The sequence below is a fragment of the Rhinopithecus bieti genome, unplaced genomic scaffold (assembly GCF_001698545.2).
Source record: "Rhinopithecus bieti isolate Rb0 unplaced genomic scaffold, ASM169854v2 scaffold_13351, whole genome shotgun sequence".
NCBI classification, from domain to species: domain Eukaryota; kingdom Metazoa; phylum Chordata; class Mammalia; order Primates; family Cercopithecidae; genus Rhinopithecus; species Rhinopithecus bieti.
Genome location: NW_016807514.1, coordinates 3,536,239 through 3,548,261, shown reverse-complemented (window position 1 = coordinate 3,548,261; position 12,023 = coordinate 3,536,239). Strand labels below are relative to the sequence as shown.

General features: G+C 53.8%; 1 protein-coding gene across 1 annotated transcript in view; it reads left to right on the top strand.

Annotated features, from left to right (window-relative positions):
* PRKCZ (protein kinase C zeta) overlaps positions 1-12,023 on the top strand; it is a 147,398-nt gene that overhangs the window by 2,840 nt on the left and 132,535 nt on the right. The window contains exons 2-4 of the mRNA XM_017882477.1: positions 2,042-2,163; positions 3,078-3,167; positions 5,208-5,258. Of these exons, the coding sequence (XP_017737966.1) occupies positions 2,042-2,163; positions 3,078-3,167; positions 5,208-5,258 (263 nt within the window). The remainder of the gene's footprint in view (positions 1-2,041; positions 2,164-3,077; positions 3,168-5,207; positions 5,259-12,023) is intronic.

Below are 12,023 nucleotides of genomic sequence, written 5' to 3'. Positions count from 1 at the left end.
TTTTTTTTTTTTTTTTTTTTTTTTGAGATAGAGTCTTGCTCTGTTACCCAGGCTGCAGTGGTGTGGTCTCGGCTCACTGCATCCTTCACCTCCCGGGTTCAAGCCATTCTCCTGCCTCAGCCTCCCGAGTAGCTAGAACTATAGACGCCTGCTACCACACCCGGCTAGTCTTTTGTAGTTTCAGTAGAGATGGGGTTTCACTTTGTTGGCCAGGCTGGTCTTGAACTCCTGACCTTGTGATTTGCCCGCCTCGGCCTCCCAAAGCACTGGGATTAAAGGCGTGAGCCACTGCGCCTGGCCCAGCTCAGACAACTTTTGTGTTCAGGGAGCTTCTGTGTGCAAAGCCCAGAGACCAGGGCGGGCGGTAGCTCAGGGCTTGGTGCTGGGCCCCGCAGAGACACAGGAGTCTCTCCCTGGCGGCCCAGCTGGCTGCTGGGTGCTGGGTCCTGGACACCCCTGCCGAGGGGCACAGAGCAGCTGTTTGATTCAGGATTGGGATAGGGTTGGAGGTGGTGGCCCGACACTTCCCAAGTCCTAGGGTTTGACTGGAGCCACCCACCTGGCCTCCAGATTGGCAGGAAACTGGCTTCCACCTGGGGACAGGACTGTGTGGGGCGGGGGCATGGGGCAGGAAGGGGTCAAAGGTGAAGGGATGGCTGACTCCCACTCTGGAGTTCCTGGTGGTCGGACTGTTGGACGCCAGGTCAGGCAGCAGGCGTGGATGTCAGCTTGGGGCGAACCCAGGGTAATGGGTGTGTGACCCTCCATTCCTTGTTTTCCTAATCTGCTATGATGCTGCGGGCTGTGGCGAAGACCAGCCAGGGTGGTTCCTGTGGGGTGCTCGGGCACTGGGGGCAGGTGCTAGGTGGCCAGTTCCAGCAGGAAGGGGTGGGTGGCTGGGGCCCAGGGTGGGCTGGGTGAGCCTGTGGGGCAGGTGGGCCCTGGGCTGCTATGCTGGGGCTGCGACTGTGGTCAGATCCTGTGTTCTGTTTGCAGTGGAGTTCTTGTCTGGGATGAGAACTTTGTTTCTCGAAACTTGTCTGACGAATTCAGATAACCTTGATGGGGAGCCAGCAGTGTCTGCAAAGAGGAGAGCCTGTATCTCTGTGGTTTGGGACGTCTCACACCCCTTCAGGCTTCTTTTTATAGGCCCTGTGTTCTTGGCCCGCGCTCTTGTGGGTGTCAGAAAGCCGTAGATTTCTCTGAAATTTCAGTGTGTTCCACGAGGGTGTGATTCCTGCTCCGAGTTTCAGGAAACACCAGCTAGGCCCTGTGATGGTCCCTCCCCGCCACGCAGGGTGAGACCAGCTCTTGCTCAGTGCAGGAGGTGATGGGGAGACCTCGGGTTTCTAGCAGCAGGGAAGCGCCAGCCTTCAGTGGGTGCCTGGGGGTCCCTGAGCTTCTCCAGCCCTTGGGATTCAGGTCCTGTCTGGGGCTGAGAAGATAAAAGACACTGACACTGTGTGACTCGGTTTTCAAAAAAAGAAAACTTTGCCCGGGCTTCTGTCGTAGCCGCAGCAGCGGACCCAGTCCCCACTCTGGGGTCTAAAGAGCGACCTTTCGTTATGGAATTATTTAATCTGCCACCACTTCACCCCCTGAAGGTCTGGCCTCCACCGCTGGCACCATTGAGGTCTGGGGGCAGGTCTGACTGGGTTCCTTTACCTTACTGAAGCCGGGGGGCCTGCACCGACCCAGCTTGTGTCCATCCCGGGGTCACCCACATTTGGGTGAACTTGAACGGGAGTCCGACCAGGTGCCGTTGCCAGGCCTCCCACAAGAGGGCACTTTCTTTTCTCCCAGTTTGACCTCATTCTTTCCAGCCAGGTAGGTCGCACTCTCTTCTCTGTGCGAGGAAGTTGATGGTGGTTGTTTTTAAACGATGGTTATGGTTAATGGTTCTGTTTTGTGTTGGAGGGGCGTGGGGGAGGCTGTCATGTTGTTTTTGGGGAAAGTTTCACTTATCCATGATTCGGTTAATTGTTTAATTTGATTCAAATATGCCCCACGGTAACAGATGCCCGTGTCCCCTCCGCCCCAGGGACATCTTCATCACCAGCGTGGACGCCGCCACAACCTTTGAGGAGCTCTGCGAGGAAGTGAGAGACATGTGTCGTCTGCACCAGCAGCACCCGCTCACCCTCAAGTGGGTGGACAGCGAAGGTAGCCCTTGTCCCGTGTCGGCCAGAATCCTCCGCCTCAGGGGACTTCGCCAGGGCAGCCTCTGTGTGCGGAGTGTGCTCAGCCTCTTCCGTGGGGAGACTTCAAACCGTGGAATTAAACTTGTGGGAGCCAACTTTTCCCCAGTGGGGCGGTTGGGAAGAGGATGGTTGCAGATGCTTAACAAGGACCTGGGCCCCGATGCCCCTAGGAAGGGCCCTGGTCTTGAACTGCCTGCAGGGGGTCTCCCTGCCCCACCCTGGGCAGGTCCTCCCCTCTTCCTCTGACCTCCTTTCTCATGTCCTGGCCTTTTCCGGTAGGTGCTTCTGGAAGGATGGGCTCTTCATGTTCTAGGGACCATGGGGAGGGCGCATGCAGCCAGGGCTCGCCGTGTCCGCCTCCTCTCTCTTAGACACACATCCTGAAAAGGATGGGAGGGGATTGGGAGACGTCCAGAGAGACCCCTTTCTCCCAGGGACTGGCGGGTAGCTGTTCGCTGAGGACACGGCCATGTGGGTGGAGCCTGATGCCGCCCCCGTTGGGTTGGATACAGCCCCGCAGGGCGTGGGTTCTGTACGCCTCCATGTCCCTGTCCAGCCACAGAGGGCAAGGAACTTTCCCTCCACCCGGGACTGACCTCAGGAGAGTGTCCTCAGCCCTGCTCACTGCTTAGCCCTCCAAGTGGCGCCCAGGGCTGTGAGTGCACCAGCTTCCCTTCCTGGGTGGCTCTGATGCGGCACCGGGGGCCGGGTGACTCCCTAGTATGCACGGCCGTCCTTGGACCTCCCAACCCTGCCAGGAGGTGGCCGATCTGAGCAGTGGGACTAGACCCTCGTCTGGTGTGCTGAGCGGGCCCATCACAGCCTGCTTTGCCTTGGGCCTTCAGCGACCTCAGCACCGTCTCCTGCCCCACCCAGGTGACCCTTGCACGGTGTCCTCCCAGATGGAGCTGGAAGAGGCCTTCCGCCTGGCCCGTCAGCGCAGGGACGAAGGCCTCATCATTCATGGTCAGTGGTGGGGTCTGTGGTGGGCAGCCCTGGGGGCTGTTCCTGGCTGTGGGTGCCTGCCAGACCCCCTGGGGGGGTTGGACGCCATATAGGATCATGGTTTAAAATCCTGTGATGCCAGAGAATTTAGGGATGTCTAATGTAATGCCATTTGGGTTTTTTTTCTTTGACTTTTTTTTTTTTTAGACAGAGTCTCGCTCTGTCACCCAGGCTGGAGTGCAGTGGCGTGATCTCGGCTCACTGCAAGCTCTGCCTCCCGGTTTCACGCCATTCTCCTACCTCAGCCTCCCGAGTAGCTGGGACTACAGGTGCCCACCACCACACCTGGTTAATTTTTTGTATTTTTAGTAGAGACGGTGTTTCACTGTGTTAGCCAGGATGGTCTCAATCTCCTGACCTCGTGATCTGCCGGCCTCGGCCTCCCAAAGTGCTAGGATTACAGGCGTGAGCCACCACGCCCAGCCTTTTCTTTGACATTTTATTAACCCAAATGAAAACTGCTCTTATAAAGAACCCATAAACTGCTCAGAGGCTCCAGTGGCCAACGTAGAGCCCGTGGTGCGTGTGGACAGTGGGGACAGCCCCACCAGCCACCTCACCTGCCCAGTGCTCCCTGGGCCCAGTTCCCGGCTCACAGCTGTCCTCGGCTTTAAGTTCAAAGCCCTGTGATGAGCTGACGCGTGGGAGGTGTGACTTTGTCTTTAGGTGAGCACTTTAGGCTCCCTAGTACTGCTGGGGTCTCCAGGGTGTCTGGGGCCTGCGGGTGTGGTTCCAGCAGCTGTGGCCAGACAGCCACGTCTGTGTCTCTGTGTCCACTTCTGGCTTAGCTTGGGCTCCTTGCCAGGCGTCTGGCCATGGACCACTGAGTCCAAGATGGGACCAAAGCTCGAAACCACCCACGGTTTTCTGACAGATCCATCATTCTCCTGGACATGGGGCTACTTGGGTACAATATTTAATTTTTATAGCCCTTTATATCAACGTGGCTTTAAATTTAAAGACTAGACTGGGTGTAGTGGCTCACGCCTGTAATCCCAGCACTTTGGGAGGTCGAGGTGGGAGAATCGCTTCAGCCTAGGCGTTCAAGACCAACCTTGGCAACATAGACCCCCATCTCTCCAAAACTTTTTTGTTTTGTTTTGTTTTTTTGAGACAGAGTCTGGCTCTGCCCTCAGGCTGGAGTGCAGTGGCACTATCTCTGCTCACTGCAACCTTCACCTCCCGGGTATAAGCGATTGTCCTGCCTCAGTCTCCCGAGTAGCTGGGACTAAGGCATGTGCCACCACACCTGGCTAATTTTTGTTTTTTTAGATGGAGTTTTGCTGTGTCGCCTAGGCTGGAGTGCAGTGATGTGATCTCAGCTCACTGCAGCCTCCGGCTCCCGGGTTCAAGTGATTCTTTTGCCTCACCCTCCCGAGTAGCTGGGACTACAGGCATGCGCCATCACGCCTAGCTAATGTTATGTATTTTTAGTAGAGACGGGGTTTCACTGTGTTAGCCAGGAGGGTCTTGATCTCCTGACCTCGTCATCCACCCGCCTCAACCTCCCAAAGTGCTGGGATTGCAGGTGTGAGCCATTGTTTCCAGCCAAGTTTTAATATTTCCTAAGCATCTCTTTTAATAATTTATCGTGGAAGCCCAGGATGTGTGTTAAAATAATTTTGAACTCTGTCTTGAGTATAAAGAAATGGAATCTAAAGTGCTTTTAAAAGTCAGTTTTCAAAGTAATTGCAGTTCATCCCCATTTTACATAGTTTAAAATACAAATCAGTGGCTTTCTCTGACGGTTCTGCTGTCCAGGTCCCTCTGATTGCCTTTTACCCTACATTTTCTGTGGGTTTTAAGTCCTACCTAACGGAGCCTGGCTTACGTAGACGCACTGCGTTTCACGTCTCCCAGGAGCGGGCTCTCTTTGGCAATGCCACGTGCGCCTTGTGTGAAGTCCGTGTGCTCAGCCTGCCTGAGGCGGGACTTCCTCCGTGAGACTGTTGAGTGGCAGCCGCGGGGCCTTGACGCTCTCTCTTCCTCTCTCTCGTCCAGTTTTCCCGAGCACCCCTGAGCAGCCAGGACTGCCGTGTCCAGGAGAAGACAGTGAGTACTGGGGTTTCCTACACCGGTCTTGCATGTCACGGGGTTGAACTATTGATCTGTTGTGCCAAGGAGGAGGCAGTGGTGCCGTTTTCGGAGGTTCACCCTCATGGTGCGTCAGGGCATGAGCAGCCATGGTGACCACAGCTGCTGCCTGCACATGTTCTGGCTGACAGCACTGCGTGGCGGGAGACTCGCTTGGCTGGTTGGTGGCATGAGAAGTCCAGGGGTGCCTTGCTGTCTCCCTAGGAGGGAAAGGCCAGGTGGGAAGCTGGACACTGCTCCCATGTGGCTGCCTCAGCTCATGACCACCCCCAGGCCAGTTGTCTACTCCTGGTCCCTGCTGGCCCCTGAGCTGGAGTGGGGGCTCCCTCCGTGCCACGCTGGCTCCATCGGGAGGAAAGTGAGTCCGGGTGTTGTGGTTTCAGAGGGAAGCTTCTGACCTCACTTCCTACCACATCCCGGAGACCGCTGGGCCCTGAGCCGGTGGCTACGCTGTTCTGGGGCCATGCATCCCATGGCTGTGTTTGATGGGGTTCCACCCCCACCCTCCAAACCCCACACTGCCTCCAGCATCCGTGCCACGCCTTGTTTGTTGTGTGGGCAGGAGATCCTGGACCGAGGCTGCTGCCTGTCCAGTGCAGGGCACGTGGCTCAGTGCCCTTCGGGCAAGGTGTCCCCAACCCCTGCTGCCAGGGTGCACACCAGGTTGGCCTCAGGCTGGATGCTGGGTGTTGGCGGTGCCCTGTGTTGGGCAGGAAGCGGAGGTGGGGGCAGATTCAGGCCAAGAGGGCGAGTGGGCAGTTGGGGTTAGAGTCTCGGCTTCCAGGGAAAAGTGGGGTCGAATAGAGGTTTGGCAGCGCTTAGCGTAGGGGAGGCCCCAGGAGCCACAGGATTTCCATGATCATCCCGGGGAGAGGGCAGCGTGGCATCCTGGCTTCAAGCCCTCAGCCAACAGGGGTCCCTGAACCGTGGCCAGCAAGGCCGAGGAGACATCCAGAGGCGGGCCCTGGCAGGAGTGGAGCGGGTGGTCTGGGGCTGGACCTGCCCAGGGGCTGGCAGGAGGAGATGGGGTATGGCCGTGGCAGGCAGACACCACCGGGAGGTTTTGGCAGCACGAGGCAAGTGTGAGGAGGCGGGGGCGGGGGGGGGCACGTTCCTTTGTTCAGCCCTGGTTGTGGCTCTTGGAGATGGTACCACCTGGGCTGGAGAGATGGGGACCCTGTGTGTCCCAGTGGGAGGCAGGTGGAAGGGAGATGATGTGTGACGTCCACGGCCCCGGGTGGGAGTGGCCGGGCGAGGGTACAGGTTGGAATTCAGAGACCATGTTGAGAAGGCGGTGGGGGAATGGGGAGTCCCAGGGGTAAGAACTTCGGGGGCCCGAGGGTGCCGGACGGAGTCCGCCCAGGCTGGCGAGGTCCAGGAGCAGGGGTGGATTCTCGGCTGTAGTTTTGCCTCAAGTGGGACTGGGGCCGGCTTGTGGGCTACGGGGGCCCTGCAGGGGTGTGGGTCAGGGAGAGACTCAGGGGCCCTGCAGGGGTGTGGGTCAGGGAGAGACTCAGGGGCCCTGCAGGGGTGTGGGTCAGGGAGAGACTTCTGAGATGGGGCTGTTCTGGGGGTGCCTGGAGCAGCTCAGGGTGGGGCTGGGTGCGAGCACATAACGTTTACATAGACACATAAATAAGACATACTCCCCGTGGGTAAGACGATGGTTGTGCCCTCCACAGCGCCCTGCAGCCTCATGCTGCTGCTTTGTAGGAGGGGACCACGGGCCATGTTTATTTGCCACCTGGATGATTTTTTGACTTGGTGACAGGACTGTGCTCATCTGTCCCATGTGTGCTGAGACCGTGCACACCCAGAGGTGTCCACATGTGGCCAGTGTGGCCCCTGGGGGCGGGGGAAGCCCGCCGTATTTCTGTGACATGTCTGCCTCTTGTCTCAACCTTGCCTGGGGTCTGGGGTCTGCTTTTCTGTCTGCGACCTCAGCGGCGCCTCTGCCCGTGTGGACAACCTGCCGGCCTCACGTAGGGAAGGGGGGGCCCGTGTTTGCTCGGCCACTGCGGTGGAGGAAGGGGAAGTTGGGGGCGGTCACAGGATGCCTCGGGGCCTGGGCTCTGCAGGGGAGTGTGTTGTGGGGGTGGCGGCCGAGTCACTGTGGGGAATGCGGAGAACGTGGCCAAGCCCCGAGGAAGGACCTCCTGGGACACGTGAGTAGGTCCTTGAGATGTTTAACAGGGGTGGCTCCATGGCTTTGGGGACCACTCAGCCTGGTTGGGGACATTCCGCCAGAGCCTCTGGGGTGGCCTTTGCCGAGGAGGTCAGAGGTGGATGCCGGGGGTGGGGAACCCCGCCCTGCCCTGCCCTGCGTGCTGATGTCCACCTGGACGTGGGGTGGGTTTTATGGTGCTAGTGTCAGGAGTGTGTGAGAACACACTGCCCACACGGGGCCCCAGGCCACCAGGGCTCGGGGGGCTGGTGCTCTCCCTGATGTCATACGTGTTTCTTTCGCTGTGACTTCGGTGCTCATCTCGGACAGGACACCCTGCTCTGGTTGCCAGTGGCCGCCGCCCGGGGCTCTGTGGTTTTAGCGCCTGTGGGGATGTTCACAGGTGTTTTTGTCCTCAGGCAGCACTGCCCAGGCTGAGGGTCAGTGAGAAGGGTCAGACTGGGAGGTGTGGACAGTGGATGGAGCACGCCAGAGGCGGATGAGGGCAGGACTGCGGCTGTACCGTGGGCCTGGTTCAGACACCTGGACGTGCCTGTCTCACCGTCAGCAGAGGACCTTCTGGCACATTCTATGTGTGTCTAGATGAAGTTAATTGGTTTTATAGATTTCTAAAAAAACTCTATACTTGCAACTATCACCTCTGTGTAGTTCCAAACCCAAAATATATTCCAAAAGGAAAGCCCATGCCCATCAGCGGTCACTCCCTGTTCCGGCCCAGCCCTGACCCTGGCCACCTCCGCTCGGCCTCTGTCTCTGTGGCCCTGTGGATTCTGGACGTTTGGAGTCCGTGTGGCCCTGCGGATCCTGGACATTCGGTGTCTGTGGAATCCCGCACGTTTGTCCTTTTGCCTCTGGTGGCTTTCACCCGCCTGACCTTCCCAAGGTTCTTCCATGCTGGGGCATTCTTAGCACTGCAGATCTTTTTTCTATTCTGGTAAAATGCACATAACGTCTATTTTTGCCATCTTAACTTTTTTTTTGGGGGGGGGGTGGGGGTGGGGGACGGAGTCTTGCTCTGTCACCCAGGCTGGAGTGCATGGTGGAATCTTGGCTCACTACAACCTCTGCCTCCCAGGCTCAAGCAGTCTACGCACCTCAGCCTCCTGAGTAGCTGGGATTACAGGTGTGCGTTACCACTCTTGGCTGAGGTTTTTTTGTTTTGTTTTGTTTTGTTTTGTTTTTTGTAGAGATAGGGTTTTACCATGTTGCTCAGGCTGGTCTCAAACTCCTGGGCTCAAGTGACCTACCCATCTTGGCCTCCCAAAATGCTGGGATTACAGGTGTGAGCCACTGAGCCCGGCCCCATCTTAGCCATTTTTTAAAGGTACAATTCATTGGTATTCGATACTCACATTGCTGTCCAGCCATCATCACCGCCCATCTCCAGAACTCTCTTCATCTTCCCAGACTCAGCCTCTGTCCCCGTGAAACACTCACTCCCCATTCTGCCTCCCCCAGCCCCCGACACCCACCCACCGCTTTCTGTTTCTGTGAGTTTGGTGACTCTAGGGTCCTCCTGTGAGTGGAGTCGCACAGGATCTGTCCTTTTGTGACAGCTTATTTCACTCAGCACCATGTCCTCAAGGTGCAGCCATGAGCAGCCTGTGTCACAGTCTCCTTCCTTCTTAAGACTGAACCGCAGGCTATTGCCTGGATGTATTTTGTTTACCCATTTCTGTCGGTGAACACATGGGTGACTTCCACAGTTTAGCTGTCGTGAATGATGCTGCTGTGAGCACGGGTGCACAGTGACCTCTGGAGATGCTGCCTTCAGTTCTGGGTGTAGACCCGGAAGTGGAATTGCTGGATCATTGATCATTCTAGTTTTATTTATTTTTGAGACAGTGTCTCGCTCTGTCGCCCAGGCTGGAGTGCAGTGGCATGATCTCGGCTCACTGCAGCCTCTACTTCCTGGGCTCAAGCGATTCTCCTGTCTCAGCCTCCCAAGTAGCTGGGACTGAAGGCACGTGCCTCCACGCCTGGCTAATTTTTGTATTTTTTGTAGAGACAGGGTTTCATCATGTTGCGTGGACTGGTCTTGAACTCCTGGGCTCAAGCAGTCTGCCCACCTCAGTCTCCCAACGTGTTGGGATTACAGGTGTGAGCCACCGCACCTGGCCGATAATTCTGTTTAAAGAGCTGCTGTGCCATTTCCCACGGTGGCTGCAGCATTTTCCACCCCCTGCAATAGTGCATGAGCGCTGCTGTCTCCCATCTTCTCCAGCTCTTGCCTTTTTCTGTTTTTTGACAGTAGCTGTACTAATGGGCGTGAGGTGGCATGTGATTGTGGTTTTGGTTCTCATTTCCCTGGTGATAAGTGATGTTGAGCATTTTTTCATGTGCCTGTTGGCTATTTATATATATATTTTTGAGATGGAGTCTTGCTCTGTTTCCCAGGCTGGAGTACGGTGGCACGATCTCAGCTCACTGCAACCTCTGCCTCCCGGGTTCAAGTGATTCTCCTGTTTCAGCTTCCCGAGCAGCTGGGATTACAGGCACCTGCCACCATGTCCAGCTAATTTTTGTATTTTTAGTGGAGATGGGGTTTCACCATGTTGGCCAGGTTAGTCTCGAACTCCTGACCTCAAGTGATCTACCCGCCTCGTCCTCCCAAAGTGCTGGGATTATAGGTGTCAGCTGCCATGCCTGGCCTTGTTGACCATTTCTGTATCTTCTTTGCTGAAATGTCTGTTCACTTCCTATGTCCATTTTTGAATGGGTTGTTTGGTTTTTTTGTTGGTGAGTATTAGTAGTTCTCTGTCCTGGATGTTAATCCCTTATCAGATATGTGATTAGCAAATATCTTCTGTTCTGTGGGTTGTGTTTTTACTTTGTTGATAGTGCCTTTTGATGGACAAAGTTTTAAAATTTTCCTGAAATCCTGCTTAATGTTGTTTTTTCTCTTGTTGCCTGTGTATTTGGTGTCACATCCAAGAAATCACTGCCAAATCCAACGTTGTGAAGCTTTTCCCCTTCTTTTTCATCTAAGGATTTTATAATTTTAGGTTTTATGTTTAGGTCATGGATCTATCTTGAGTTAAATTTTGTATGTGGTGCAAGGTAAGTGTCTAACTTCATTCCTTTGCATGTGGAGGTCCAGTTTTTTTAGCACCATTGGTGAAAAGACTCCCCAGTGGATGGCATTGGCACCCTTGTTGAAAATCGTTTCACCATATATGGAGGGTTCGTTTGTGGAGTCTCTGTTCTAGTCCATTGGTCTCTGTCTCTCTCTTTGAGTCAGTGCCACACTGTTTTGATCACTGTAGCTTTGTAGGAAGTTTTGAAATCAGGAAGTGTGAGCCCTCCAGCTTTGTTCTTCCTTTTCAAGATTATTTTGGGGTCCCCTGAGATTCCAGATGAATTTTAGGAGAGACTTTTCTATTTCTGCAAGAAAACATTATTGGGATTTATGCAGGGATTACACTGGCTCTGTAGATCACTTTGGGTAGTCCTGATGTCTTAACAGTATGAAGTCTTCCAATCCGTGAACTGAAGTGTGTTTCCATTTGTTTACGTCTTCTTTGATTTCTTTCAGCAGTGATTTACAGTTTTCTTTGTACAAATCTTTCACCCCCTTGGTTAATTCCTAAAAGTTTTATCCTTTTTGATGCTGTCGCAAGTGGAATTGTTGCCTTAATTTCCGTTTTGGGTTGTTTATTGTAAGTGTATAGAAGTCCAGTTGATTTTTGTGTGTTGACTTTTTTGCCTGCTGCTTTGCTGAATTTATTAGTTCTAACAACTTTCTGTGGAATCTTTAGGGCTTTCTTACATGTAAGATCATATCATCTGTGCACAGAGATAATTTTACTTTTTCCTTCCTGATTTGGATGCCTTGTATTTCTTTATCTTGCCTAATTATTCTGGCTAGAATTCCACTACTCTGTTGAATAAAAGTGGTGTAATCAATCATCCTTGTCTTTGTCCTGATCTTCAAAGAAAAGCTTTCAGATTTTCGTCACTGAATGTAATGTCTGCTGTGGGTTTTCATACGTGGTTTTATTATGACAAGATAGTTTCCTTCTATTCCAAGTTTGTCAATTGTTTTTATCATGAAAGGGCTTTGAATTTTGTCACATGCTGCTTCTGCATCAGTTAAAACAATCATGTGGTTTTTTTCCTTCATTTTGTTCATGTGATACATTACTTTAATCTTCATACGTTGAACCATCCTTGCATTCTATGAATAAATCCTGCTTGCTCATGGTGTGTAATTTTCTTGATATGCTGTTGTATTCATTTTACTAGTATTTTGTAGAGGATTTTTACGTCTGTGTTTATAAGGGACAATTACGTCCATGTTCATAAGAGATAATTATGTCCACGTTCGTAAGACTCAATGGCCAGAGGTTCTTGTCGTGACTTTGGCTTTGGTGTCAGAGTAGTGCTGGCCTCACAGAATGAGTGAGGAAGCGTTCCTTCCTCTTCAATTTTTTTGGAAAAGTTTGAGAAAAACTGGAGTTAGTTCTTTAAGTGTTTGGTAGAATTTGCCTGCAAAGCCGTGAGGCCCTGGGCTTTGCTTTGTTGGGAGGTTCTCTCTC